The sequence below is a fragment of the Mus musculus genome, chromosome 13 (genome assembly GCF_000001635.26).
Source record: "Mus musculus strain C57BL/6J chromosome 13, GRCm38.p6 C57BL/6J".
Lineage (NCBI taxonomy): Eukaryota > Metazoa > Chordata > Mammalia > Rodentia > Muridae > Mus > Mus musculus.
This window is the reverse complement of record NC_000079.6, coordinates 29,694,272-29,719,337: the sequence shown is the minus strand read 5'-3', so window position 1 is coordinate 29,719,337 and position 25,066 is coordinate 29,694,272. Positions and strand designations below refer to the sequence as shown.

Below are 25,066 nucleotides of genomic sequence, written 5' to 3'. Positions count from 1 at the left end.
CTTTCTTCTCGTTACTGTTGGCTTCTAATCCTTAACCTGTGCCCTGGAAAAGTTCTCAAAAAATGACAACACATGTGTGCTGGGTACAGAGACAAGTCATTTCTTGACATGTATTCCAAACAAGTCTAGAGTCTTGGCTGCAGCACCTCAGCTTTCTAGGGTGCTGGAGTACCAGGGGTCCCAGCTTGGTGCATGAATTATGGTACTCCTGAGTGCAGCAGGGAAACCAGTAAGGAACTTTCAGACTGATGCTCTTGAAAAAGAGTTGAAGGCATGCACATTTAATTTCAAAATGAGCAGAGGATATAGTTGACCCTGGAGGTTTAAATACACACACACACACACACACACACACACACACACACACACACCCCTGCTGTTACTAGCTTTAAATCTGTGTTGCTGAAAGTAGTGAATGACCTTAGTGATGCTCAGCACAGACATGCCCATTAACAAAATGCCTCGTAGTGCTCCAAATGCCACATAAGCATTTGAACCAGTGTTTCTACTTAGAACTTATGTGTTCATCAGCTTTTATTGCTGTGGAAAAATATCAGAGAGAATTAATTTATAAGAAAACTGTTATGTTGACTTATATTGACTTATGATTCTGTTAGTGGTCTATGGGCAGCAGTGCTGAATATCATGGTGGAGCCCAAAAAACAAACAAAAAAACCCAAAACAAACAACAACACCCCCCCCCCCCAAACAAACAATAAAGTGCTCAGATCTGGGCAGGCAGAAAGGGAGAGAGGAAGAGGAAGAAACTGAAAGCACTGAGGGGAGGTCCAGGGATCAGGTCTACTTCTCAAGGGTGTACTTGCTCCTGCGCCCTAGACCTGCATCACTTCCACGTAGCTCATGTCACTGATGGATTAACCCATGGATGACACCAGGCATCATTAGCCAGTCTTTCTCATGGATAAACATATGTACAAATATGTACATATATTCATATGTGTGGATACATGCATCATCTAGTCATGCTCGCTGTGTGAACGATGACAGCCAACACAAGAAACCAATAACCATAGGTTGATTAGGGAGAAGAAGTCGTCAGGAGTTCAAGAATGTCAATGATATGAGATATTTTACCTTCGATTCTCTCCTGGTGGAATTGTTTTAAATTATAGTTTAATTTTATATTGTTCAAAGTTTAAGAAAGGATATACGATGTTGTATGTGCATTCTTATTAACATGACTTGTTTGAAGGTTTAGCCTGCCCTCTGGAAAACAGATTTTTGCAAATGTTTCATATCAGTGTTGGAAACTTTGTGTGATTGTTTTGTTTGGCAATATAGTGATAATGAGAGGCCCCAACAGACACATGTATTAGTGTTATGAGAAACAGGCATACAGTACATAAGTTTAGTGATGAATATTTTTTTTTATCCCATTGCCAGAAAACCCTGGTTCATGTTAGATGGTCTTCTTTACTGGAGAACTTAGGTATACTGACATCAATTTCTTAGGCTGTGTCAGTGAGCAGTAGAATTCACAATGATTTTCTTCATTGCAGAAAAGCTCAAGAAGAGAATAAGAAAGTTGTCCTCGCTGGCTGTGTTCCCCAAGCCCAGCCTCGTCAGGACTACCTCAAAGGACTGAGCATCATCGGGGTAAGGGACGACCTGATGATAAATAGAAGAATGCCATGTTGTTAACTCATTTTACTTCCTCCTGCTAGTTTCCTTACGACTTTTCTAAACATACTGTCTGTATCTCCTCTGAAACCTTTTCCACTGTGTGTGACTTTTCACCTTCACACACACACACACACACACACACACACACACACACACACACACACACACTCTCTTTCTCACATGTTGCAGGCTTTCCCACTAAGACACTAGCACTCTAAAGAGCTACACTATGGGGATTATAACGCCTTGTAATGTCCTGGTCTTCATCCATTGTTGTCGCTCTCCAGATCATACCAAATTCCCCACCTTCCCTGTCCATCCTCCCCAGTACATAAATGTATGTTTTAAAATGCTCTCCCTGTGCATTCCCCACCCTCAGGTCTCAGCTCTGGGGCCCCCGTGCTATAGAGCTCTTTACTGCGACACACATCTCCAGGATCCCATCTCTGGGTGGCTTTGTCCCCTGTGTCTGTCACTGTGTCTACCTTATCACAGAGGAAATATGGTTGTACACTTAAGTGATTTTATTTTTCCACAAAGCCCCTAACTCCAGTTTAAATTTTCACCTGAGGACAAGCTTTTCATCACTTTAACCGCTGTGTGTTTCTCCAGCCTTCTCCACTCGTGCATACATAAGTGTTCCTGGTAAACGGACACTGATTATTTTGGCCAAACATTTTTCCTTCTGTCGTTTTGTTCTTATACATAACTGCTGGGCAGTCAGATCTGAGAAGGTCAGAGGCTCTCTGTCTGCCTTAGCTCCCAAAACGACCCAGTGCAAAGCTTCTTGAACTGTGGGTTGTGACCCCATAGTCAAGAAAATGAATGGAATGGGGATGGCCATGAAACATGTGACAAGTGAAATATTTCTGGATGCCTGGCAACTAAAAATAAATTCACATCACCATGTAGCCAGTCTGCCATGTTTCTGGCAGTGCTTACCAGTGTTGTATCATGTGACTTCACTGTAGTCTTGGTTTGGAACATATCTGCACTTTATACTGAGCATGCTGTCAGGTTGCACAGCCCCAGTAAACACCTCTGCCTGAACCACCTAGCACAGATGCCAGACTACACATGCCTGCTGTGAGCCACAGTGCTTTCGGACTACACATGTTGTGAACTGCTGAGCGTTTCGGGTACACATAAAACTTTCTTCTTCCCAAGAAATATAATGGTTAAATTACAGAAAAATAAAGACATTTGTGATTTTCCTATGATCATTCTTTAATCTATCAAATCAGTATACATCTTTGAATTGTGTTTTTAAAGGCAAACCCTTCTAGCTCATTGGTATGCAAATTTTCTTTAATTTTAAATAAATGGTGAAATTATATGCTGATAAAATATTTTAAAGTAAATTTCTTATGATTGTTATCGGTAAATGTTTGATTTATATATCTATTTTATAATGTATAATGTATATCTTTATCCTCAGATTTATATAAAATTTTTTTTAGGCAATAAAAGGAGTCACAGTGGAAAATGTTTAAGAAGTTTCCCTGAGAGTGTAGTTGTGTTCAGTTAGTATTTCCTTACTACATGGTACAGTTTTTCTTTCCCACCAACTTACTGAAGATCTGCTCAGGAAGCTCAGCCTTGATCTTGAAAATAAATCTGTTTTATATAAGGGTAGGTGAGGCAGCTCAGTGGATAAAGATGCCTGCTGCCGAGCCTGGTGTCCTGAGTTTGATTCCCCAGAATGTTTATAATTAAAAGTGGTAACTCGTGTTCAATACTAGCATGCAACCCGAAGCGAAAGAATTACTTAAATGTAGGCTTTATGATTCTACCCACTGGCTTGTCTCGCAGGCTGTTTAGGAAAAATACCCTCGATGTGTGCAGTGGAGTGAGTCCTTCTGCCTGGTCTCTTGGGTACATGGGCATGTGGCCTTCTTTTCTAGCCCAACTGGGAAGCTGTCTTTGAGGTATTCATTGGCTTCTAACAGCTGATCTGCACAGTGATCTGCTGGCTTACGATTCCTAAAACCTTCCTGTTGCACATGGCTTAAGTTAAACATTCAGTGTTTCAGCTGAGTGTGTAGTGACCACAGGTGGTTGGTAACTGACACAGTGCCTGGCACGACTGTGAGTATCTCTGCCCCTGGGGAAAGCTCAACTCTCAACAGTTTGGAGATGTGGGAACAGCACCTTTCATTTGCTTTAGGTACCAGCATGTTGGCTTGTTTCCTCCTTCATGTTCAGCTGTGACCCTGAAGTCTTTTCTGAGAGCAGAGTAAAATATTTGCATGGGCCCTTTGAAAGTCTCTCAGCATTGTGACTCAGTACTGTTATTTCTGAATTGTTTGGTCACCAAGTCCTTGCTTCCTGATTGAGAACATATGGAGCCAGTAAGGGAACATGCTGCATGTTTTGTTTTGGTTTTCCCCTGTATATTTATAGTCAATTGCCTGAAGGGCACAAGATACTGTTTTACGTACTTTATTTGAATGATATGCTGTTGAATAAGCTTTTGTGTATCCAGGGCTGCAATTTATGGTGCTAACTGAGAATGGCTTTCCTTTTTCTCCAGTGGAAATTCAGTCTATTGTGCCCTCTTCAAGGGGGGTTTGGGTCTGTCTTTGCTCTGTCCCCTCCTCCCACCTGCACTCAATTTGGCCTTCTTCCTCTTCAGCCTGTGGTTGTGGTCCCTCTTTCTCTCTGCCTTTTTTCCTTCATATTTTCTCCACTGTCCTTATCAATGCAAATGGACACAATAGCTTCCCAAATTACATAATAAACTTCTTTTCTGCTTCTTTGTAATTAAGTAAAAATAATGGTTTCTTATTCTGTTTTTATACACACTTCTTCCTGGTCTTTTGTCCTTTATGGCTGCAAAGCTCCCAGCTGTCCACAGTTGCATAGAGTTGTGAGGTCCTCAGGGTCCCTCAGTCTGCATGCTTTCCTCAGTTGTTTTCTTTAGTGATCTTCATAGTACTACATTCGGCTAATTTCATCTTTTGTTGTTGTTTTTAGATGTAATGGCTTTCTTGAGATACAATTCATACTTCACACAGTGCATCCAACTGCATGCAGTGTGTAGTCCTGTAGTTGGTAGTTTGGGTAGAGTCTATGACCATCACCACACAGTGTCGGAACACGCCTTACTCGTGGAAGAAGCCTGGGCTCCCTAGTGCACCTGGCTGTTTCCCCCTTGGCCATCCCTGGACAGCCACTACCTTGCTGCCCCTTGGACCTCTGATGGGGTTGTACACTGTGAGGGCCACCCTGACTTCCCACTCTGTGTAGTCATATGTAGCATGTCTCATTGCTCCTATCTCTTTTATGGTGTATGTTTCATTATCAGTTGGTGGGTATTTCAGCCTTTGGCCATTTTAAATGTTGCTTTGAACACCATGCACAGGCTTTTTGTGTGTATAGGTTTCATTTCTGTTGTAGAGATTTAGAACTGCTGGGTTATATGATAACTGTGATTAATTGAGAAAATGTCAGACTGTATTGCAGGCATCAGCATCACCACCACCACCACCACCACCATCATCACCACCACCACCACCACCACCACCACCATCATCATCATCATCATCAGCAGCAGCAGCAGATCTCACTCACTGCTGGTGTCACAGCTTTCAAACAGGCCCCATATGCTGGGACCCTCATTTCTCTTTTGGAATTTTTCATTCTCTCTCTCTCTCTCTCTCTCTCTCTCTCTCTCTCTCTCTCTCTCTATTCTGGTTTCTGCCATAGTCATTTTCTTTAATGCTTCAGGTCTCTTCCCATTTCTGCTGCCACCAGGGTGGCAGTAATCACCACTGACTTTGCCACTGTTGCTGCTTTGTTGCTGCTTCTGCTGGCCTCTTTCTCACCAAGTTATTGTTCAGTCTACTGGTGATGAAGGTAAACGTAGGCAAAGGACTTAGTGGGCGCAGCCTTTGATGAGGGCTAATTTTCATATGGGAGCGGCACAAATAGGAGTCTCCTGACCAGCACAAAGGCAGGCTGCTTCTATTTCCTGAAGCAATACAGCAAGAGTGTTTATACAGTCATGGCACACTCATTCACAGAAGTTAAGGTTTGTGTTTGTAACCAGTCACAGGCCTTCATCTGGACATTCAGGGGAAATGGCAGGTGAAAGTGGTTGCTAGGTTTGAGCCTTTTGATGGTAAGAAGTTTGGTTGAACCAGTCATGTCTGGGGCTGTGCCCTCTGGAGCTGGAGTTGCTTTGGTGACGAGCAGATGTGGTTGTTCTGCATAGTGGATAATCCAGCCAGCTGCTTGACTCAGGTAGCCAGGGCACCAGCACAGGATGTAACTTGCCAATTAGTGTCTGGGCCTCAATTGTCTTAGCTTAAATGAAAAACAAACATTGGGCAGGAACTTTAATAAATGCTTAAAATTACTAACATTAATTTAAAAGTAGTTAGTAATACTCTAACAATGCTTACTTCTTGCCCCAGTGTCCCAAAGGGAGGTGGGTCCTTCTAACCATCTGAAAACCACTGTTTCATCCAAGCGTCTCGTGGGCTCATGGTTCTGTTTTCCATACTATGTATGGTTCATAGGTTAGCTGCATGGGCATATTGTAACAAATGTCACCATGCTGCAACGTTCCCTGCGTCCTTATTCTGTTTGTGTGAGTGAACTGTGAAGAAAAGCGTGGCCAGTGTCTGCTTCAGAGCGAGTGTTGGAGCCCCTCTGAACCTATCTATTTACAAGCACATAGGAAGACAATATTGTTCTGGCCCCATCACTGACAGTTATTTCATATTTTCCTCTTTTTTTTTTGTGATCTGCTGATCTCAATTGGTACCTTGGTAATTCATCTTTATACTGTACACAATCTAGCCAAGACCTCTGCCTCCTACCACAGGTCCAAATCTCAGGCAGTCCCAGTCACTGTGTGTGTTGTGACTTGCACTAACCTAAACTTGTCCTTCCTTCTGTGTGAACTCCAGTGGGAATCACCTGCGTGCTGTTTCAGCACCCTGATTCTATAAGCAGACACTGGCCACGCTTTTCTTCACAGGTACTGAACAGCTGAGCCCATACTAATTAGAACCTCCTGTATTTTTCCTTTTCGCCATCCTGCCTCCCTCCTTCCCTCTAAATATTGGTTCCGCTTATTCATGTGTTTTTCAGGCTTCATCTGAGCCTCATTGCACAGTCCACTATTTTCTTCTATTTGCTTCTCACCTGTGCCACAAATCTCTCCAGCGTGCAGCTCCCGTGCCCTCTGCAGCAGTGCCTGCTCTGCTTGCCGGGTTTCTCTCACCCCTTGATTCGGTGGAGGAAACTTTGCATGCTAGGCTTGTTTCCATCTTTCTCTCCCTCCCCAACCTCCCTCCTCCTCCTTCTCCCTAGCTCCCTTTTGCTCTCTCTCCTCCCTCCTTTTTCTCCCCAAAGGGATGGATCTTATTTCGACATTTTTCTACATGTATATAGCATACTTTGATCATACGAATCCCTATAGTATCCTACTTTCTTAATGCTGACTTGTTCCTTAGTAGCACCTGGACTTTAAAAAAAAGTTTATATTTGCTTTTTATGCTGTCAACCTTTTTGTCAAAAAAATCATTTGCCCTATTTTATATTCATTCACTCATTCATTCATTCATTTTACATCCTGATGACATCCCGCCTCCCTTCTCTCCTCCTTCCAGTCCCACCCTCTCACCCCCCACTTTCTTCATTTTACCTCCCGTTTCCTGAAAAGGGGAGCCCCCCCTCCCTTGGCACATTAGATTGCAGCAGGTCTAAGTGTATCCTCTTCTACTGAGGCTAGACTAGGCATTCAAAGGAATCCAAAGGCAGGCAACAGAGTCCGAGTCCGAGACAGCCACTGCTGCAGTTGTTAGGAGGCCCACCTGAAGACCAAGCTGCACATCTACTACAAATGTGAGGGGGTCTAGTCCAGCCCCTGCATGCTCTTTGGTTGGTGTCTCTGCAGGTCTTCTTTTGGTCTTCTTGACCCCTCTTGGCTCCCTCCATCCTTCTCCTGACTCATCCACAAGACTCTCGGAGCTCTGTTTCCTGTTTAGGTGTGAGTCTCTGCATCTGTTTCCATCAGCTTTTGGATGCAGGCTCTCCCAAGACAGTTATGCTAGATGCTTGTCTGCAACCATAGCAGGCTATCATTAATCGTGTCACAGGTTAGCTCTCTCTCATGGCATGGGTCTCAAATTGGGCCAGTCATTGGCTGGCTTTTCCCTCAATCTCTTCTCCATGTTTATCCCTACACATTTTGTAGACAGGGTAAATTTTAGGTCTAAGGTTTTGTGGGTGGTTTGGTGTTCTCCTCCTTTTACTGGAAGTCCTGTCTGGCTATAGGAGGTGGCTACTTCAGGCTCCATATCCCCTGTTCCTAAAAATCTCAGATAGGGTTATCCCCATATCCTCTCAGGTGCTTCCCCTATCCCAGGTCTCTGGCTTGTCCCAGAGATGGTCCTCCCCCTTCCCCAAATTTTCCCGGATAAACCTTTAAAGGCTAGGCTCACAACTAAAAGTGTTTGTTCTATTTTTAACATTTTTCTTCAACCTTTCTTCTGTTTGCATTTAAACTGTCAAATAGACAAAAGTATATAAATTATTATTGATAATGCATTACGTTATCTGTTTCCTTGTTTGTGACTTGTTACTACTGTACCTACCTACATGTTTTCCTGAGGTGTTCAGAGTGCTCCTTCTGGGTTCCATGACCTCCTGTAGTCCACACAGGCTATTCCTGCCTGAGAGCAGGCAGAGACAGCACATGGTTCGTGGTTGCACGCCTCTACATTTTTTGTGTGTGAGACACTGAGGGCAACAAAATATTTTTTAGAGCTATCATTATGTATTTTTAATGCATCCTGTGTAAAAGGTTCTTCTCATACCAGTCTAGGACCACCACATCACTATGGTATGATAGTGTTGTTCTTTCGTCAGTTGCATGCAGATGAATGCATATGGTCCCTTCAGTGAGCAGGATGCTCGGCAGCTGGTAGAATGAGCACAGTAGACCTAGGAGCAGCAATGATGTATGCACAGACACATGCCTCTTGGTTTTCCCCTTGTCTATGTGTGTAGCAACCTCTGCTGTGGTAAAATGAAAACAGCCACAGAAAACACATGCATACACTCCAGAATGAGTCTTAGTATCTGGTTTGCATAATGAGTTGCTTTGTTTATGCAGCAGAAATAGAAGGTAAGCAAGGCATGTCAGGGTGTGCTTTTACACCCTGCACTCTGGAGGCAGAGGCAGGCAGGTCTCTGAGTTTGAGGTTAGTCTTCTCTACAAGTTCACTTCAGCCAGAGCTACATAGTAAGATCCTTCCCTGAGGTGGGAGGTTTTATGGATTGAGTCAGTCACATCTTACTGTTATATTTTACTGTGCTTTGATTTCCTTAGCTCTGCTCTGCTCTTTTCTTTCTTTGTGTGTGTGTGTGTGTGTGTGTGTGTGTGTGTGAGAGAGAGAGAGAGAGAGTGAGAGAGAGAGAGAGAGAGAGAGAGAGAGAGAAAACAATGATACGTGGAGAATTTTTAGATGATCAGCCTTGAGCTATTTCAAATAACTTCTGAAACTTCTGAGATTATGATTTTATTTGTGTGCTGCCTCCATTTCATTCTAACTTCCTCTGTGCCCCTGGGTTTTCCTAGTGTCTTTTCCTGCCTTTGTTCAGAAGACTCCTTTGGTCCCCCACTCCCTTTGGCTTCCTTTCTCTGTGTTCTTGCTGCACTCCGGGAGCTCTTCCCTGGTCACTTGTATGTGGGAAATGACCTGGATCTGAATGTGCTACTCACACTAGGTAGTAACTCACTGTCAGGGGCTTAAAATCGGAATACTAAAGCAAAAGATGCTCCATGTATCTCTTTAATATTAGCACATACTCTCGTGTAATCTGCCACCTTATGTCTTATAACTTGAAGCTTTGTAGGAAGAGACATATTTTGATTAAAAATAAGTTTATGATTCGGCTTGAGTTTATGTGGGTAGCTATTACCTGTTTTTTTCTTGGGAGATAGAGCAAATGTCTATTCCACCAGTTAAGACTCTGAAAATAGATCAAATATATAATTCAACTGAATTTTAGCCTTAGTACAGTAGTGAGTTTATTACTTTATTACGGGGGTACTTGACAAAGCAAGGTATCTCTTCACTGAAAATCCCACTCCAGTGTGGGGAAAAACTCACTAAAGCTACAACTCAAAGCAACCCCGTTTCCTAGCATTTACCTTGGGTTAGGAGTCTCATGAATCTTAGAAGTTGTTTGACTTTTCTCAGTCTTTTTCCTTCTTCTGGGGTGATGGTTCCAGCCCTAGTAACAGTGATGCAAGAAGATACACAGCTCATGGTGATGGTTGTGCTGTGTGAGACTTCACTATTCCTCAGGACAGTCCCATAGATTATTTCTTGTTATCTCTCTACTTTCTATTTATTTATTGTCTATTATCTATCTATGTTTATATATATTGCTTAATGTAAATTTAATTTAAATTAAATATTACTTAATATATAACATTAAGGAAATCAAGTAAACCCTTTATCAGTGTTCTTTGGAACTGTACCTTGACTCCACCCGGCATGTTCTAACTTCTTGTCTCTCCCCTTGCAGGTTCAGCAGATAGATCGTGTGGTAGAAGTTGTGGAGGAAACAATAAAAGGTAATTGTGGGATGCAAGATGCACTTCCTGTACTTAAATTTTGGTATATCAATCAGTTAACACTTTTCTGTATTTTTAAAAAGATTTATTTATTTATTGTATGTGAGTCCACTGTAGCTGTCTTCAGACACACCAGAAGAGGGCATCCAATCTCATTACAGATAGTTGTGAGCCACTATGTGGTTGCTGGGATTTGAACTTTGGACCTCCGGAAGAGCAGTCAGTGCTCTTAACTGCTGAGCCATCTTTCCAGCCCCTCAGTTAACACTTATTGAGCATTTTTAAAATAAAGGATATCATTGTAGGATAAAAATAATAAATTTTGTCCTTGGACTCACACATTGACTAGGATGGATAGATGTATGTATGTAAGTATGTATGTATGTATGTATGTATGTATGTATTTCTGGTTCCAAATGAATCAGGAAATTTGCTCATAGTTTCTTAAAATTTTTATTTTAAATTTTTTGTAAAACACTAAAAAAATGAATAGTGAAGTCATGAAAACACATAAAAAGGTTTTGCAGAGTAATATAAGGCAATCATTAATGTTATTAAAATAATTTTAATTCGTTTTGTTTTTGTTTTTCGTGACAGGGTTTCTCTGTATAGCCCTGGCTGTCCTGGAACTCACTTTGTAGACCAGGCTGGCCTTGAACTCAGAAATCCGCCTGCCTCTGCCTCCTGACTGCTGGGATTAAAGGCGTGCACCACCACTGCCCGGCTATAATCTTAATTCCTAAAAGCTATATGCTATGTGATATCAACTATATGGCATTTTGGCAGAGGGCAACTATAGAAGCAACAACAGAATCTGTGGCTGTTCATAGTTAGATATGTAGGGAAGAGGCGAGTGAGAATAACCCAGGAGATACTTGGGGTAGGGACATCTCCTGTACCTGTGAACCCTAAGAACCTGCCAGTGCCACATCTATCATTGAGAAACCCACCATCCTATGGAAAATAATTTGTAAGACTTTCTATCTTTCCAAAATATATTCTTATTCAACATTAACTATTCTATTGAAATTTTCAAATCATTTATACTATAATGCATTCTAATTTCATTAAAGAAACAACTTACTAGAAAAAAAAAGGAACCCACCACTGAGGTATGTGGGTGCAGGTGCACAGTTTATCTGTGACCCTAAACCTTCTCCAAAAAAATAGGATGGATTTTAAAAACAATTAGTACTCAATATGTGCTTCCGTGGCAGTGTGTAGAGATAAGGTTTCTGTAGGAGATGAGCCCTTTCTCTCCCTGGCCAGGGTGATAAGGAATGGTTTCTCACTAATGAGTTTGGCCCAGTGTAGGTTCACTGGGGAGGCTGTGCTGCGTTTAGTTGTGAGAAACAATAGTAGAGATGCAGTTGATGGGAATTCTCACTGGCCGCTTGGAGGATGGAAAGTGATAAGCTCAGTGCTAGCAATGCCATGAGAGGGCTAGAGACAGAAGCATAGTCTGGTAGGTGCACGTAGCGGGTGTGGACACTGAACCCTGGAGAGGTTGAGTCAGTGGCTGTTTGCTTAGTTAACAGAAGTCTTAAGAGCGAGGCTTTGTGTTCATCTTAATGTGTAAAGACTTGTTCTTTACCTTCTGTTTCTGCAGCCCACACTTCATTTAGAGAGCCCAAGCCAGAGCAATAATGTGTACTATCTGTAACCCTCCACCAGCACCCCACCAAAGCATTGATACATTTGTTGATTGCCTTTGGACACATTACTTTTCTGATGCTTAGTGTTCTCAGCTGCAGCTGGAGAGGATTTGAAGGGTTTCCTATAGACCTTTCAGCTCCCTTGCTTTTATCTTAATGTCCCAAACAGAACTCTATAACCTCTGATTGCCTCTCAGAGCTATTTCCCACATTCATCTGTGCCCACCTAGCTGGCATTTATGTGTTAGATTACTTAGTATCCCTGCTGGTTGGCATCCAAAGGGACTCTTCTTCTCTGGTGCTCAGGATGACCTTCAATCTCTTGTCCATCAAAACCTGGGTTCTCTGCATCCCCAAAGGATCCTTGCTTTCTAGTGTCTCATCAAATCCTTAGTCTCTGGAGTCCAGTGGGATGCACACTCTCTAGCATCCACTAGGACCCAAATTCTTTTTTTTTTTTTTTTTTTTTTTTTTTTTTTCCTTTTTTTTTTTCCATTTTTTATTAGGTATTTAGCTCATTTACATTTCCAATGCTATACCAAAAGTCCCCCTTACCCACCCACCCCCACTCCCCTACCCACCCACTCCCCCCCTTTGGCCCTGGCGTTCCCCTGTACCGGGGCACACAAAGTCTGCGTGTCCAATGGGCCTCTCTTTCCAGTGATGGCCGACTAGGCCATCTTTTGATACATATGCAGCTAGAGTCAAGAGCTCAGGGGTACTGGTTAGTTCATAATGTTGTTCCACCTATAGGGTTGAAGATCCCTTTAGCTCCTTGGGTACTTTCTCTAGCTCCTCCATTGGGAGCCCTGTGATCCATCCATTAGCTGACTGTGAGCATCCACTTCTGTGTTTGCTAGGCCCCGGCATAGTCTCACAAGAGACAGCTACATCTGGGTCCTTTCGATAAAATCTTGCTAGTATATGCAATGGTGTCAGCGTTTGGATGCTGATTATGGGGTGGATCCCTGGATATGGCAGTCTCTACATGGTCCATCCTTTCATCTCAGCTCCAAACTTTGTTTCTGTAACTCCTTCCATGGGTGTTTTGTTCCCACTTCTAAGGAGGGGCATAGTGTCCACACTTCAGTCTTCATTTTTCTTGAGTTTCATGTGTTTAGGAAATTGTATCTTATATCGTGGGTATCCTAGGTTTTGGGCTAGTATCCACTTATCAGTGAGTACATATTGTGTGAGTTCCTTTGTGATTGTGTTACCTCACTCAGGATGATGCTCTCCAGGTCCATCCATTTGGCTAGGAATTTCATAAATTCATTCTTTTTAATAGCTGAGTAGTACTCCATTGTGTAGATGTACCACATTTTCTGTATCCATTCCTCTGTTGAGGGGCATCTGGGTTCTTTCCAGTTTCTGGCTATTATAAATAAGGCTGCTATGAACATAGTGGAGCATGTGTCCTTCTTACCAGTTGGGGCTTCTTCTGGATATATGCCCAGGAGAGGTATTGCTGGATCCTCCGGTAGTACTATGTCCAATTTTCTGAGGAACCGCCAGACTGATTTCCAGAGTGGTTGTACAAGCCTGCAATCCCACCAACAATGGAGGAGTGTTCCTCTTTCTCCACATCCTCGCCAGCATCTGCTGTCACCTGAATTTTTGATCTTAGCCATTCTCACTGGTGTGAGGTGGAATCTCAGGGTTGTTTTGATTTGCATTTCCCTGATGATTAAGGATGTTGAACATTTTTTCAGGTGCTTCTCTGCCATTCGGTATTCCTCAGGTGAGAATTCTTTGTTCAGTTCTGAGCCCCATTTTTTAAGGGGGTTATTTGATTTTCTGAGGTCCACCTTCTTGAGTTCTTTATATATGTTGGATATTAGTCCCCTATCTGATTTAGGATAGGTAAAGATCCTTTCCCAGTCTGTTGGTGGTCTTTTTGTCTTATAGACAGTGTCTTTTGCCTTGCAGAAACTTTGGAGTTTCATTAGGTCCCATTTGTCAATTCTCGATCTTACAGCACAAGCCATTGCTGTTCTGTTCAGGAATTTTTCCCCTGTGCCCATATCTTCAAGGCTTTTCCCCACTTTCTCCTCTATAAGTTTCAGTGTCTCTGGTTTTATGTGAAGTTCCTTGATCCACTTAGATTTGACCTTAGTACAAGGAGATAAGTATGGATCGATTCGCATTCTTCTACATGATAACAACCAGTTGTGCCAGCACCAATTGTTGAAAATGCTGTCTTTCTTCCACTGGATGGTTTTGGCTCCCTTGTCGAAGATCAAGTGACCATAGGTGTGTGGGTTCATTTCTGGGTCTTCAATTCTATTCCATTGGTCCACTTGTCTGTCTCTATACCAGTACCATGCAGTTTTTATCACAATTGCTCTGTAGTAAAGCTTTAGGTCAGGCATGGTGATTCCACCAGAGGTTCTTTTATCCTTGAGAAGAGTTTTTGCTATCCTCGGTTTTTTGTTATTCCAGATGAATTTGCAAATTGCTCCTTCTAATTCGTTGAAGAATTGAGTTGGAATTTTAATGGGGATTGCATTGAATCTGTAGATTGCTTTTGGCAAGATAGCCATTTTTACAATGTTGGTAGGACCCAAATTCTTTTGCATCCAATGATGCGTAGCTAAATAGAGGGAGGTAGCTCTCTGCTTCCATCATTTGGGTCCTAGGAATTGGACTCAGAATGTCAGATTGGTGGCAGGTATATTTACCCACTGGGTCATCTTCCTCCATAAGTTGTTTGTGTTTGTGTGTGTTTACACATTTGTTGATGGGCAGTACAAGATATAAAACCAAATATGGGACCATGAAAACTAATTTTAAGATGTGGGGGAGAGGGAGAGGGGGAGAGAGAGACTGACTGACTAGCTTTGTGGGGAGTAAGGGGGTTGGGGAGGGTTTGGAGGATAACAAACAAGAACAAATATGTATAAAGATGCTACAACCATAATGAGTTTCTTACTTTGTATGCTAAGTTAAACATAGACCAGAATAAACAAATCCCACTACCCGATGGAGAATTGCCCCGCCTTTCTTCCTTGCTTAAATATTGACTTACCTACTGTCAGGCTGAGTTTACATGCTCACCCCTTGTAAAACACACTGTCTGGTTATGTGGGAGATGAGGCATTAATAATCTTAATGAAAGACATGTTGGAATCTGCTACTGTGTGCCAGTTTCAATTCGAATGTCTCTACTGATTATTTATGCTATCTATATGGTATTCTCAGATATGGCAGTTTCTGAGATCCATGTTCCCATTTCTACAGGGTATTGCTTGATATGATATTGCAACATATGATAAAGATTGTAAAGTATCAGTTTCGTAACAAATCTGTATTATATATAAACTTCATTTTTTTTTATTCTCAAAGGACTTGTTTGCAAAACACAGCAAGTTCTGACTCTATTAACAAAACATGTCCACTTCACACACATAGCTGGAGTGTACGTTTTATATACCCTGCCTCTCTAAGGGTAGAGGAACAATCAGTCAGCAAAATGCTTCGGTGCAAGCCTGGGCACCTAAGTTTGATCTCCAGCACCCAGAGGAAAGCAGTTGGCACAATAGCTCAGGGAAGGTGGACGGGCATAGATGGATGCCCGGGGCTCACTGCTCAGCCAGCCTCGTCGAATCAATGTTAAAGGTTCAGGCCTCTCTATGAATGAGCCTGTCTCAGAAACAAGGGGTGGCGCCTGAACATCTTCAAACTGTGATTGTCTCATGGTCTCTGTGTCATACCTAGGGTCCTATGCATGTGTCCCCATACACTATGTGAACCTGCATACACGAACATGCAGTACATGCATATGTACCTGTGTGTACATGAACACACACATACAGAAAGTTTTTCCCTATGTGTTATGTTAACAAAATCAAAAACTGTTAGGCTGGCTGATCATAACCTTGTTAAGCTTAGTGTTGGAGGTTGGCCTTGGTATTCCTCTCTAAGGTGCCTGGCACTGCAGCCACTGTCTGGTTGAGTGTAATTTAGGGTCCTGAGGTGGAAAGCAGCTGCCGTTCTGCGAGCTTCCTGCACACATGCGTAGGTTTCCAGATCGAGTGAGGGTCTTTATCTGTGCCTCCTTCCCTTCCTGTTACTGCACATGAGCGACTTCATAGGCATCGCCTCGAATCTATAATACTTTAATTACTTAGGTAACAAATCACTTGCAAAATTGATTTTCATTGTCAGTTTTTTATCTAAGTGGAAGATTACATTCACTTGTAGCGTATGAGACTTTCCTCACATCATTAGCACCGCGGGTCTTGCTAGGACTGCACTCGCATTCATTACTGTAGTAGCTGTAATCAGCACCTTGTCTAGTTCTTCGCAGCTAATCTTCTCCATAGACATTAATTCCTTTGCGCTCTGCAGAAACCTTGCTGCACTGCTGCTGCACTGCTGCTGCACTGCTGCTGCACTGAGGCTGCACTGCTGCTGCACTGAGGCTGCACTGAGGCTGCACTGCTGCTGCACTGCTGCTGCACTGCTGCTGCACTGAGGCTGCACTGCTGCTGCTGCACTGAAGCTTCACTGCTGCTGCACTGAGGCTGCACTGCTGCTGCTGCACTGAAGCTTCACTGCTGCTGCACTGAGGCTGCACTGCTGCTGGCTGCACTGAGGCTGCACTGAGGCTGCACTGCTGCTGCTGCACTGAGGCTGCACTGCTGCTGCTGCACTGAAGCTTCACTGCTGCTGCACTGAGGCTGTACTGCTGCTGCACTGCTGCTGCACTGAGGCTGCACTGCTGCTGCACTGAGGCTGCACTGCTGCTGCACTGCTGCTGCACTGAGGCTGCACTGCTGCTGCACTGAGGCTGCACTGCCACTGCACTGGGCAGTGCCAAGTCTGAACCTTGCTCTCTGGTTCCAAAGCCCATGTCCCTTCTGCTCTGCGAAGCTGCTTGGAGGGAACAGAGTTTGCTGAGGAGGGAGGGCTTGCTGGCTGTTAGCCCACCCCCTCCAGTGCAACTTTGCTGCTCACTTTTTCCTCTTCCCTTCAAATAATCCTCATCACTCCTTTTGTTCCTTCACATTTGTTCTGTACATGTGTGTTTCTTTTTTTATTTATTGTTAGGAAATTATTATTATTATTATTATTATCATCTAGGGGATTACCTTTTGGTGTCTGGAAGTTAGTAAAGATTTGTTTCATTTTTTTTTTAATCAGTAGAATGTTTTAATCTTGCTTTGATGTTAAGGTACTTAAGTTAGAAAGTGAGCAAAAAGGTTTCCTCATTGAAGCTAGTGATGAGATCTGAATATAAACAAGGAGGTAGCAAAGAGTTTCTATAAGGAAAATTCTTTTGTATGTGCATGCGTTAAAGTTGACTTGAAATTTTGCATAAAGTATACTTTCTCTAGGTTTATTGTCAGTCGTTAGGCCAAAAAAATTGTTGTACATTTTCCTAAGGCTATGATGGATCTTGCAGTTCTAAGTGCACAGTGGAGGCAGGAAAGTGTTACTGCAGAGCCACATGTGTTTTAATGTAGAAACTACAATCCTTAAAGTTCATCATCAGTACAGTTCTGAAAAGGAAACACTTAGAAGACAGTTGACTGACTATTTGATTGTAACCAGTGCCTGAGAGCTTTTTCTATTCTTGCTTCCTAAGTGCTATTTAGTGCATTCATTTTAGAAGGTGTGCCTTTTCACCACAGGGTTCCTTCATGCCCAGTCCTAATAAATCTCTTCAGTGGAATGTGGTTGTAGTGATAGGCTTTTTCCTTGATTAACTTTAAGGAAAATTAGCAACAAGTTGAAGTTCTAGCAGAGTGTGCTATGAAATAGAAGCTGTGTTATGCATATTCAGTGTCCTAGATAACAGGAGGGTGACTAATGGATGACCTCTCTTACTCTCTGCCACATTTCCTGAGACAAGGTCTGCCACTGAGCCTGGAGCTTATTGTTGTTGTTTTTCACTTGGGGGAAGGCCAATAAGCCATAGGCGTCCTCCTGTTTCTGCCCTTCTCTCAGGGCTGAGGTTAGAGGCTTGGGCTGCCACCCCTGGCTTCTTATGTGGGTGCTGGGGATCTAGACTCAGACCCTCCTTCTCATGTACCAAATTCTTACCCACTGAGCCATCTCCCCATTTTGTGGGGTTCCTTCTTAAAAGTTGAATTTTGGAGCGGGGAGATGGGAGAAGGGTTGTATGTGAGTGTGTGTGTGTGTGGGGGGGTGACTGGGAGCTGGGCTGTTAGCAGGATGTAAAAGTGAATAAGTCAAAAAAATTAAATTAAAAAGAAAAGATTAAAAAAGTTAAAAGTTGTCTCACCGGGTCCCAAAGTCACGTATTGCATTCCTGTCATTTTCTAGCAGGAAATGCACGCAGAACAGGGGCAGATACACTTATCACGTCATTGTTGGAAATATCACAACCTTGCAGCTCTTCAACAAACTTCTACCGGGAAAGTCTGTCCTAGCAAGGCAGGCCATGCTCTGAGGCGCTTCTGATCAGGGTCAGGGCTCCTACCTGCTCATTAGGACTCTTTTGGCTGCTGATATTTTGAATGGACATTTGAGGTAGATTACAGATAACTGACACACCACACACATTTCCTTCTCTTGTCATAAAAGACATAAGATTCCATGTGAATTGTAATTTCCTGCAGAAGGCATTTCTGTTAGAGTGAGAGGATGTGTTGTGTAGGTATACTCTGTCATAGCCTTCTGTGACAGAGTCTAACTCAGTTACTGTGAACCAGCAGTAGTGTGTGCTGGTGACCGAGCATCACTGAGAACCTCCATTGTAGCAGTGCTTTCAGTGTCTGCACATCAGTTTCACACTTAATGGTATAGGGCAGGTATATTTTTCTGTGCAGTATGCATTTTGACATAAAATAATCTTCAGATTTCCAGAGATTTAAACTGTGTTCTTTAATTTTATCATAGTATCTTACCAGGTAAGATCTTTTTTTTTTTTTTTTTTAAATGTTAGTTTAATTTGTCTTAGGGAGTATGGTTTTTATTTTTTCTTTGAGAATATCCTACAAGTACACAATATGTTTTGGTCATGTACTTATCTATCTTCCCTTAAACTCTTCTTATTTTCTTTTTAAGCTACTCATTGCATTGACTGTCTGTACACTCATGAACATTGGTATACCCTCTGGTCAACCTACCCAGACCACATTGCTGAAGAAAATTCCTCTTCCCCTAGCAGCCATTCACTGTCAGTAGCTTCTCAGCCAGGGGTAGAGGTTCATGTACCCCGCTGTCCAAGCTGGAGTGTTGAGTAGACCGTTCTTATCCAGGTCTTGTGGAGAAGGCCTCAGTACTGTGAGTTCACCAGCCCTGTTATGTCCAGAAGAGACTATTTTGCCTCATTTATCCCTGAGCACTTGCTCTTTATGGCCATTTTACCTCGTCGTCCTTCCTGTTTTGTCATGTATGACTAAGCACTCCACAGATTCTTGCTCTCTGCACTTCGATCTATTGTGAGTCTCTGTATAAACTGTCATGTACTCCACTAAGATGCTTCTCTGACTAGCCTTGAAAGCTACACTAATCTATAGAGAATTATACCTATTCAGAGGGCAATTTGATATTATATGGAGTAGCAAAATAATGGTGATAGTTTCATTCCCAGTACCTGTAACCCACCCCAGCCATGTGTTCTTGTTCAGATAAACGAGGCATGAGCTTCCTCCTGTGGAGTAGTCATTAAACCCAACCAGAAAGTGGTTGGTTATCCCCATAACATTTGTGCCACGATTGTACCAGAGGACATATCTTGCTATGCCAGTCATCGTTGTTGGTTGCAGGTTCATTCCTGGATAAACCTGTGGCTGCCATTTCTCTCCCAGCAGCCTGTTGGCATCTTTTGGTATTATAAGAACTAGTTATCAGGGAGAAAGCTTCTAGGTCAGTACCAGCTTGCTTTTTCTCAATCTTGTGACTGGAGTACACAGGGTGTCACCAGCAAGCTCTGCTGGGTCGCCAGGAGTATTGTGGTTTTATGTTTTGATAACATCTAGAAACTACTGAGCTGAGAGACCACCCTACATCTATAGGCTTTCTTTTCCAGAGTTGGCTTCTTTTCTTTCAGTATATTAAAAATTTTTTAATTACATGTATGTGTGTATGTTAGTGTTTGGGTATATGCGTGATATCCCAGGAAGTCAGAGGCTTTGGATACACTTAGAGCTGGCGTTATAAGTAGGTGTGAGGTTGCCTGATGTATGTTTTGGGAACCAGATTCAAATCCTTTGCCAGAGTGATAAGCACTCTCTCTCAGCAGCCCATCTTAGTATTTCTGTTAAGTGCTGTCACTCAAGTTACTATTAAGTTCTTCCTGCTTGAGGAACGGCTGGATCGGAACGTGAGTTGCCCTCCCAGTTTTAATATTACATATTCTTTTCTAGCCTCAACTTGTGAAGAAGCTGTTATTTCTGCTGAACTTATTTTAGTTTTCATTTCTCAAGATGAAAATATTTGAAGGGAGGGTCATACTTTTGTTGTGGCTATCTGAACATGCCCCTTCTCATGAAAAGTGTTGCATATGAGCATTTATGTTGAGTGGAGTAGAGAACAACTTTGACTCCTCTGTGCCCTCTGCCCCCGGCATCACTTTGGATTGCTTTCCTAGGAAGTTTTCCAGGAGGCTGACCCGGAGCTTAGGATTCAGATCTGCTGTTTTAGTGTGTGCCTACTAGTTCTGCATCTGTGCAAAGTCATCAGTCAGCAAGCAGCTAAGAAATCAGGAAACAGTGACCTGGCATCTAAAATAGTTGGGTTTAATGAAGTTTTAAAGGAAACTCTGCCTGTTGGCTGCTTTACAAATCCTTAAGAAAAAACGAAATGAAAGACAAAAATATACAAAGGAGTTCCACTAGCCAGCTGGTTGATGTTTTTACAACATGTAATGACTCTCCAAGCTAATCTGTGAGAATGAGAAGAGGGAGGAGGTTGGTGTGTAGGGTCACAACGTAGTTAATAAACACATATTTTGTAGATCATCATGTTTCTGACATTCTTTTACTGTATGTGTTGCTTGTGAGTGACCATTCCCCCTCACTCACTGATCAGACACCTGGGTGGCCTTCCTCCTCTCTCAAGGCCTTTAGAACTGTGGGGTTTAGTCAGCTTTTGCTCTTGATCCACAGACAACATGGAGTATCAGTGCAACGTGTATAGTAACTTGCACAAATCAGATACATGGCTTGGCTTTCTTTGACCCAGGTTTAGTGTTTTGAAGTGAATCATTAGCAGCTACCTATTAGTATTATTAGAATTTTGGGTTCAAAATTCACTAATAAGTAATAATAAAATGGTTTCATGAAATTTTTCAATGGATTAGTTCTAATGTAAAAGCATCATGTAATCAGGGTTTTGAAGTTGGTTTATAAATAGCAGCTGAAATCTTTTAGGGCTTATAATTGAATTTAGCTGTTACAGTTTTGAGTTTTAAGTGATAATTAAAAAGTAATAGCTTAGAGAAGTATTTATTAAAGTTTACTAATCTATTGAGCTATATCTGGTCATTATATAGAAGACATGAAGTGGGATTATATTTAAAATGGAAAAGAGTGGCCCCAAGAAGTTCACTTCTTTCGTGGGTTCCATTGCACGTGTGACACCACTTTTCTTTCTCTGTTGTTTTGCAGTCCATGGCCTTATTTCATCTTGTTCCTTCTTTATCAGTTTCTCTTGAGTGCGAGTGTTAGGATTCAGCTTTGTTGCATGTGCTGAGCATCATTCATTCCGTCTCTTCTTTTCATTTCTTTAACAAGGCTAATTTGCTATCTGTTCCTGTTAATCTCTATTGTCTCCCCCCCTCCCATCCTCCCTTAATTCTTACCAGAAAATTCTTACCCCCCTCCCATAATTCTTATGATAAAATACATGCCAACTTGTCGTCATTTTTTTTTTTTTAATTTCTTTTCTTGACTGGCAGTATGGGTGACATTCACTTTTGAGACAATCTTATAAATTAGTCTGGGGAGGGGAGCCTTGGGCTGGTGATCCTTCTGCTGCAGCCTCCTGGGTATCTGGGATTACAGGCTCTCACCAGCAGGCCATGCTAGCAGTCACTCATTTTCTATCACAGTGCTAGACACTAGAGGCTTACAAGAAGGGATCAAGCCAAGATACAGCACGTGGGTGTTCAATTATAGTCTTCCTTTCATGGTCCTTTATATATACGGAATATATATATATATATATACACACATATATATATGTGTTAATATGTTCATTTTTATGATATGTTGCTTCAAGAATCTGCCCCTGTCTCATCTCCAGTCCCTCAGCATGTTTTTCTGTCTCCCTTGTTTCCTCTTAATGTCATATTTTGTTTATGGTGTCTCCTTCATGTTATTTTTATTTTTTCTAATTTCAGTTTTGCTTCAGAAGGCAACAACATTCGTAACTTCACATGAAACAGGAAATAATTTGCAACATGTGTATTCTGACTTTATAGCCCATGGGTTTGATGAACATTTTGCAATAATTTCCTTTGAAACAGGACATTAAAGAAAGATAATATATCACAAATAGGAGTTTTAATTTGTTAGTCCATTTTAAAGGAAATCACATCGTTTCCTTCCTTTCATCTTTGTCTATATATAACAAACAACTTTTATGCTTTCTATTTTTGTCTTTGGTGCACTAAACACCAACTAGCCTATTGTTAGATGTGACACTTTTTAATGAGTCATTGGATTAGAAAATAACTCTTTTGTATCATTGCATGTAGACACGCTTCTCTATTTACATGTAGATTGCGAAGATGAATAATTTATTGAATATTATTAGAGCAGGTTGCATATTACAGAGTCCCAGCAGGACAAAAGGAAATTTGCCTGGAGCTTATATGAAAACGGCTTTCCTTTTGCATAGTCATTCTTGACCTTTTGGACTTTCTCAAAGAACTGTTGTGTTATCTGGCCAATCTCTTTCACCTCTTCATTAGCTGGACCTTGATTGAGAAGTTCATCTTATCTTGAGCATCTGTAGGATTTAATTAGTCGTTGGGCTTTGACTATTCTTAACTGTAAGATCAGACATTGTCAGAATGAATGAACTTTTCCTATTTGAGTTGTTAGTGCATCAAGGGCTCTGACTGATGGTTTCCTTGTTTTCTAGTCTTGGAAACCTGCCTCTTCAGATGTTTAAACAGTCCATCTTTCTGAAATAAAGGCTGATAAAACATATATGTAACATTGTGTATGCATTTGAGCTTATGTTAAGATTGCTTTGAAAAAGTTGCATTTGATTTGCATTTGCAATGATAATGTATTTTAACCCACAGAACATACTCACAAAACAATGATAAAGCTGGACTTTTTATGGAAACTCACCAAAACCTTTCAGCTATAAGTTAAAGAGTTATCATTGTGAAAATCACTAAAGGTTGGCTAAGAATAGTTGTATGTGGCATTTGTGCTTGGGCCGCCCCCATTTCCCTTCTTGATGTTGTGTTGACAGGATTGTTCTACATAGAAAAAGCATACTGTGCGACCTGGTGTCTCTGTTTCCACTCCAGAGATGGCTCAGTTGCTAACTGTTAGTTACAGTGGAGATTTTGATGATCAGGGAGAGAGCTATGTGGCTCTGTTGCATTGATGCTACCAGCTAGTTTAATGCAATCAAGGTCTACCATCAAGTTCACTAGTCTTGGTTTAATTAGGAAATTGCAGTTTGTGAGACAGTGGTAGGAACCTAGAGAAACTCCCCAAATCCTTTGCGTTGAGTTGAGTAGATGGTGTGTGTACACACTGAAGAGATGGGAGTGGGCCTAGTATAACTCATATCTGCCTGTACATGAATTGAGAGAAAGCCAGAATGGACCAATGGGAGCCCAGGTTACAGTAAAATTCAGGGCTCACTTGGAAGTGACCCATACCCTTTTCTCATTGGTCCATAAATAGATCCATCAATAGATACTAGAACTCTGATTTGCTCATCATTTTTGAGCAAATGAGTAATCAGTTTTGACTTGCAGGGAAATTTGCCCATTCCAAGTTGACCCCTATAATACCATGCTTGAAAGAAAAACAAAACAAGCTGCCCCAAGAAGAAGAGGAGGAGGATGAAGAGAGGAGGAAGAGGGAAGAAGAGGGCAGACGAGGAGAAGGAAGAAGAGAGAGAGAGAGAGAGAGAGAGAGAGAGAGAGAGAGAGAGAGAGAGAGAAAGAAAAGAGAAGGAAGGAAGGAAGAAAGAAAGAAAGAAAGAAAAGAAAAGAAAGAAAGAAAGAAAGAAAGGAAGAAAGAGAGAGAGAGAGAAACAGCGACAGCAATATTAAGAGTTATTCATTGTAGAGAGGGTTGGTTTCATAAATTTAGTTTAGATAGTCATTATATTAAAGTAGTATTCTTAGGGAATCTAAATTTTGATTTGCTATAATAAATTGTATGAAATGTCCCATATTTCACATTATATAATTATAGGTGCCTAAATACTAGGTACAACCCAGTTCACCCCCATTAAATTGGGTTAACATTAAATTATTAATTCTGATTTTCCTTAAAAATGTGGTAATTAGAAGACAAGGATTTCAAAGAACCAAGTGAAGCCATGTTAAGAAATATCAAGAAAAAAGTGACAATGACTTGAGCTCATATAGTAAAGTTGTGCAAACAAAGAATGATATTGTCTGCAATGAAATGAGTATTATCTGAGCGAGGTGCTCATTGGAATGGCTCAAGTCTGGACTCTTCATGGCAAATGGGAAATATCAGTAAGTTTTATGATAGAGGACTGAGTTCATATGAAGAACAGGGATAGAATGAATACCATTGTGAATGTTGTTCTATGGTTATTGACTGGACAAACGGCACTCAGCTAGTAGAGCACTGTTCTCTGTGCTTGGGATGCTCTGAGCCCATCTCTCCTGCTGAGTGGGGTAGCCCATGTGACTTTGGTTTTGATTGAAACAGATACAATGCTCATGTTCATTTGTGAGGATGCTTCCAGTAAAGACTGGCATGTGACATGGGGGATTCCGTTCTATTATTCACTCTATTATTCACTCTATATCATGGGCACCCTCTTGTTCTCTGGGAACCTGAATTAAACAAGAAAAGCAGAGAAATGCCAGTGTCTCTTTCTTTTTCTACGATCTGAGACTTCTTTTTTGGGGGTGGGGGGAGAGAAGTGAGGACCTGGGGAAGGGATTGAGGCACACAAGTAGACATGTACACAGGCAGACAGACAGGAGCCAGAGCCATGAGGACTGAGAAAAGGGGTGGGG

At 41.8% G+C, this 25,066-nt stretch overlaps 1 protein-coding gene across 4 annotated transcripts in view; it reads left to right on the top strand.

Annotated features, from left to right (window-relative positions):
• Cdkal1 (CDK5 regulatory subunit associated protein 1-like 1) overlaps window positions 1–25,066 on the top strand; it is a 663,938-nt gene that overhangs the window by 136,346 nt on the left and 502,526 nt on the right. For all 4 annotated transcript variants that reach the window (NR_131896.1, XM_017315589.2, NM_144536.3 and 1 more), the window contains 2 exons: window positions 1,521–1,617; window positions 10,195–10,243. Coding sequence is in view for 2 of the 4 variants with exons in the window: in NM_144536.3 (NP_653119.1) it covers window positions 1,521–1,617; window positions 10,195–10,243 (146 nt within the window). In the remaining 2 variants the exon portion in view is untranslated. The remainder of the gene's footprint in view (window positions 1–1,520; window positions 1,618–10,194; window positions 10,244–25,066) is intronic.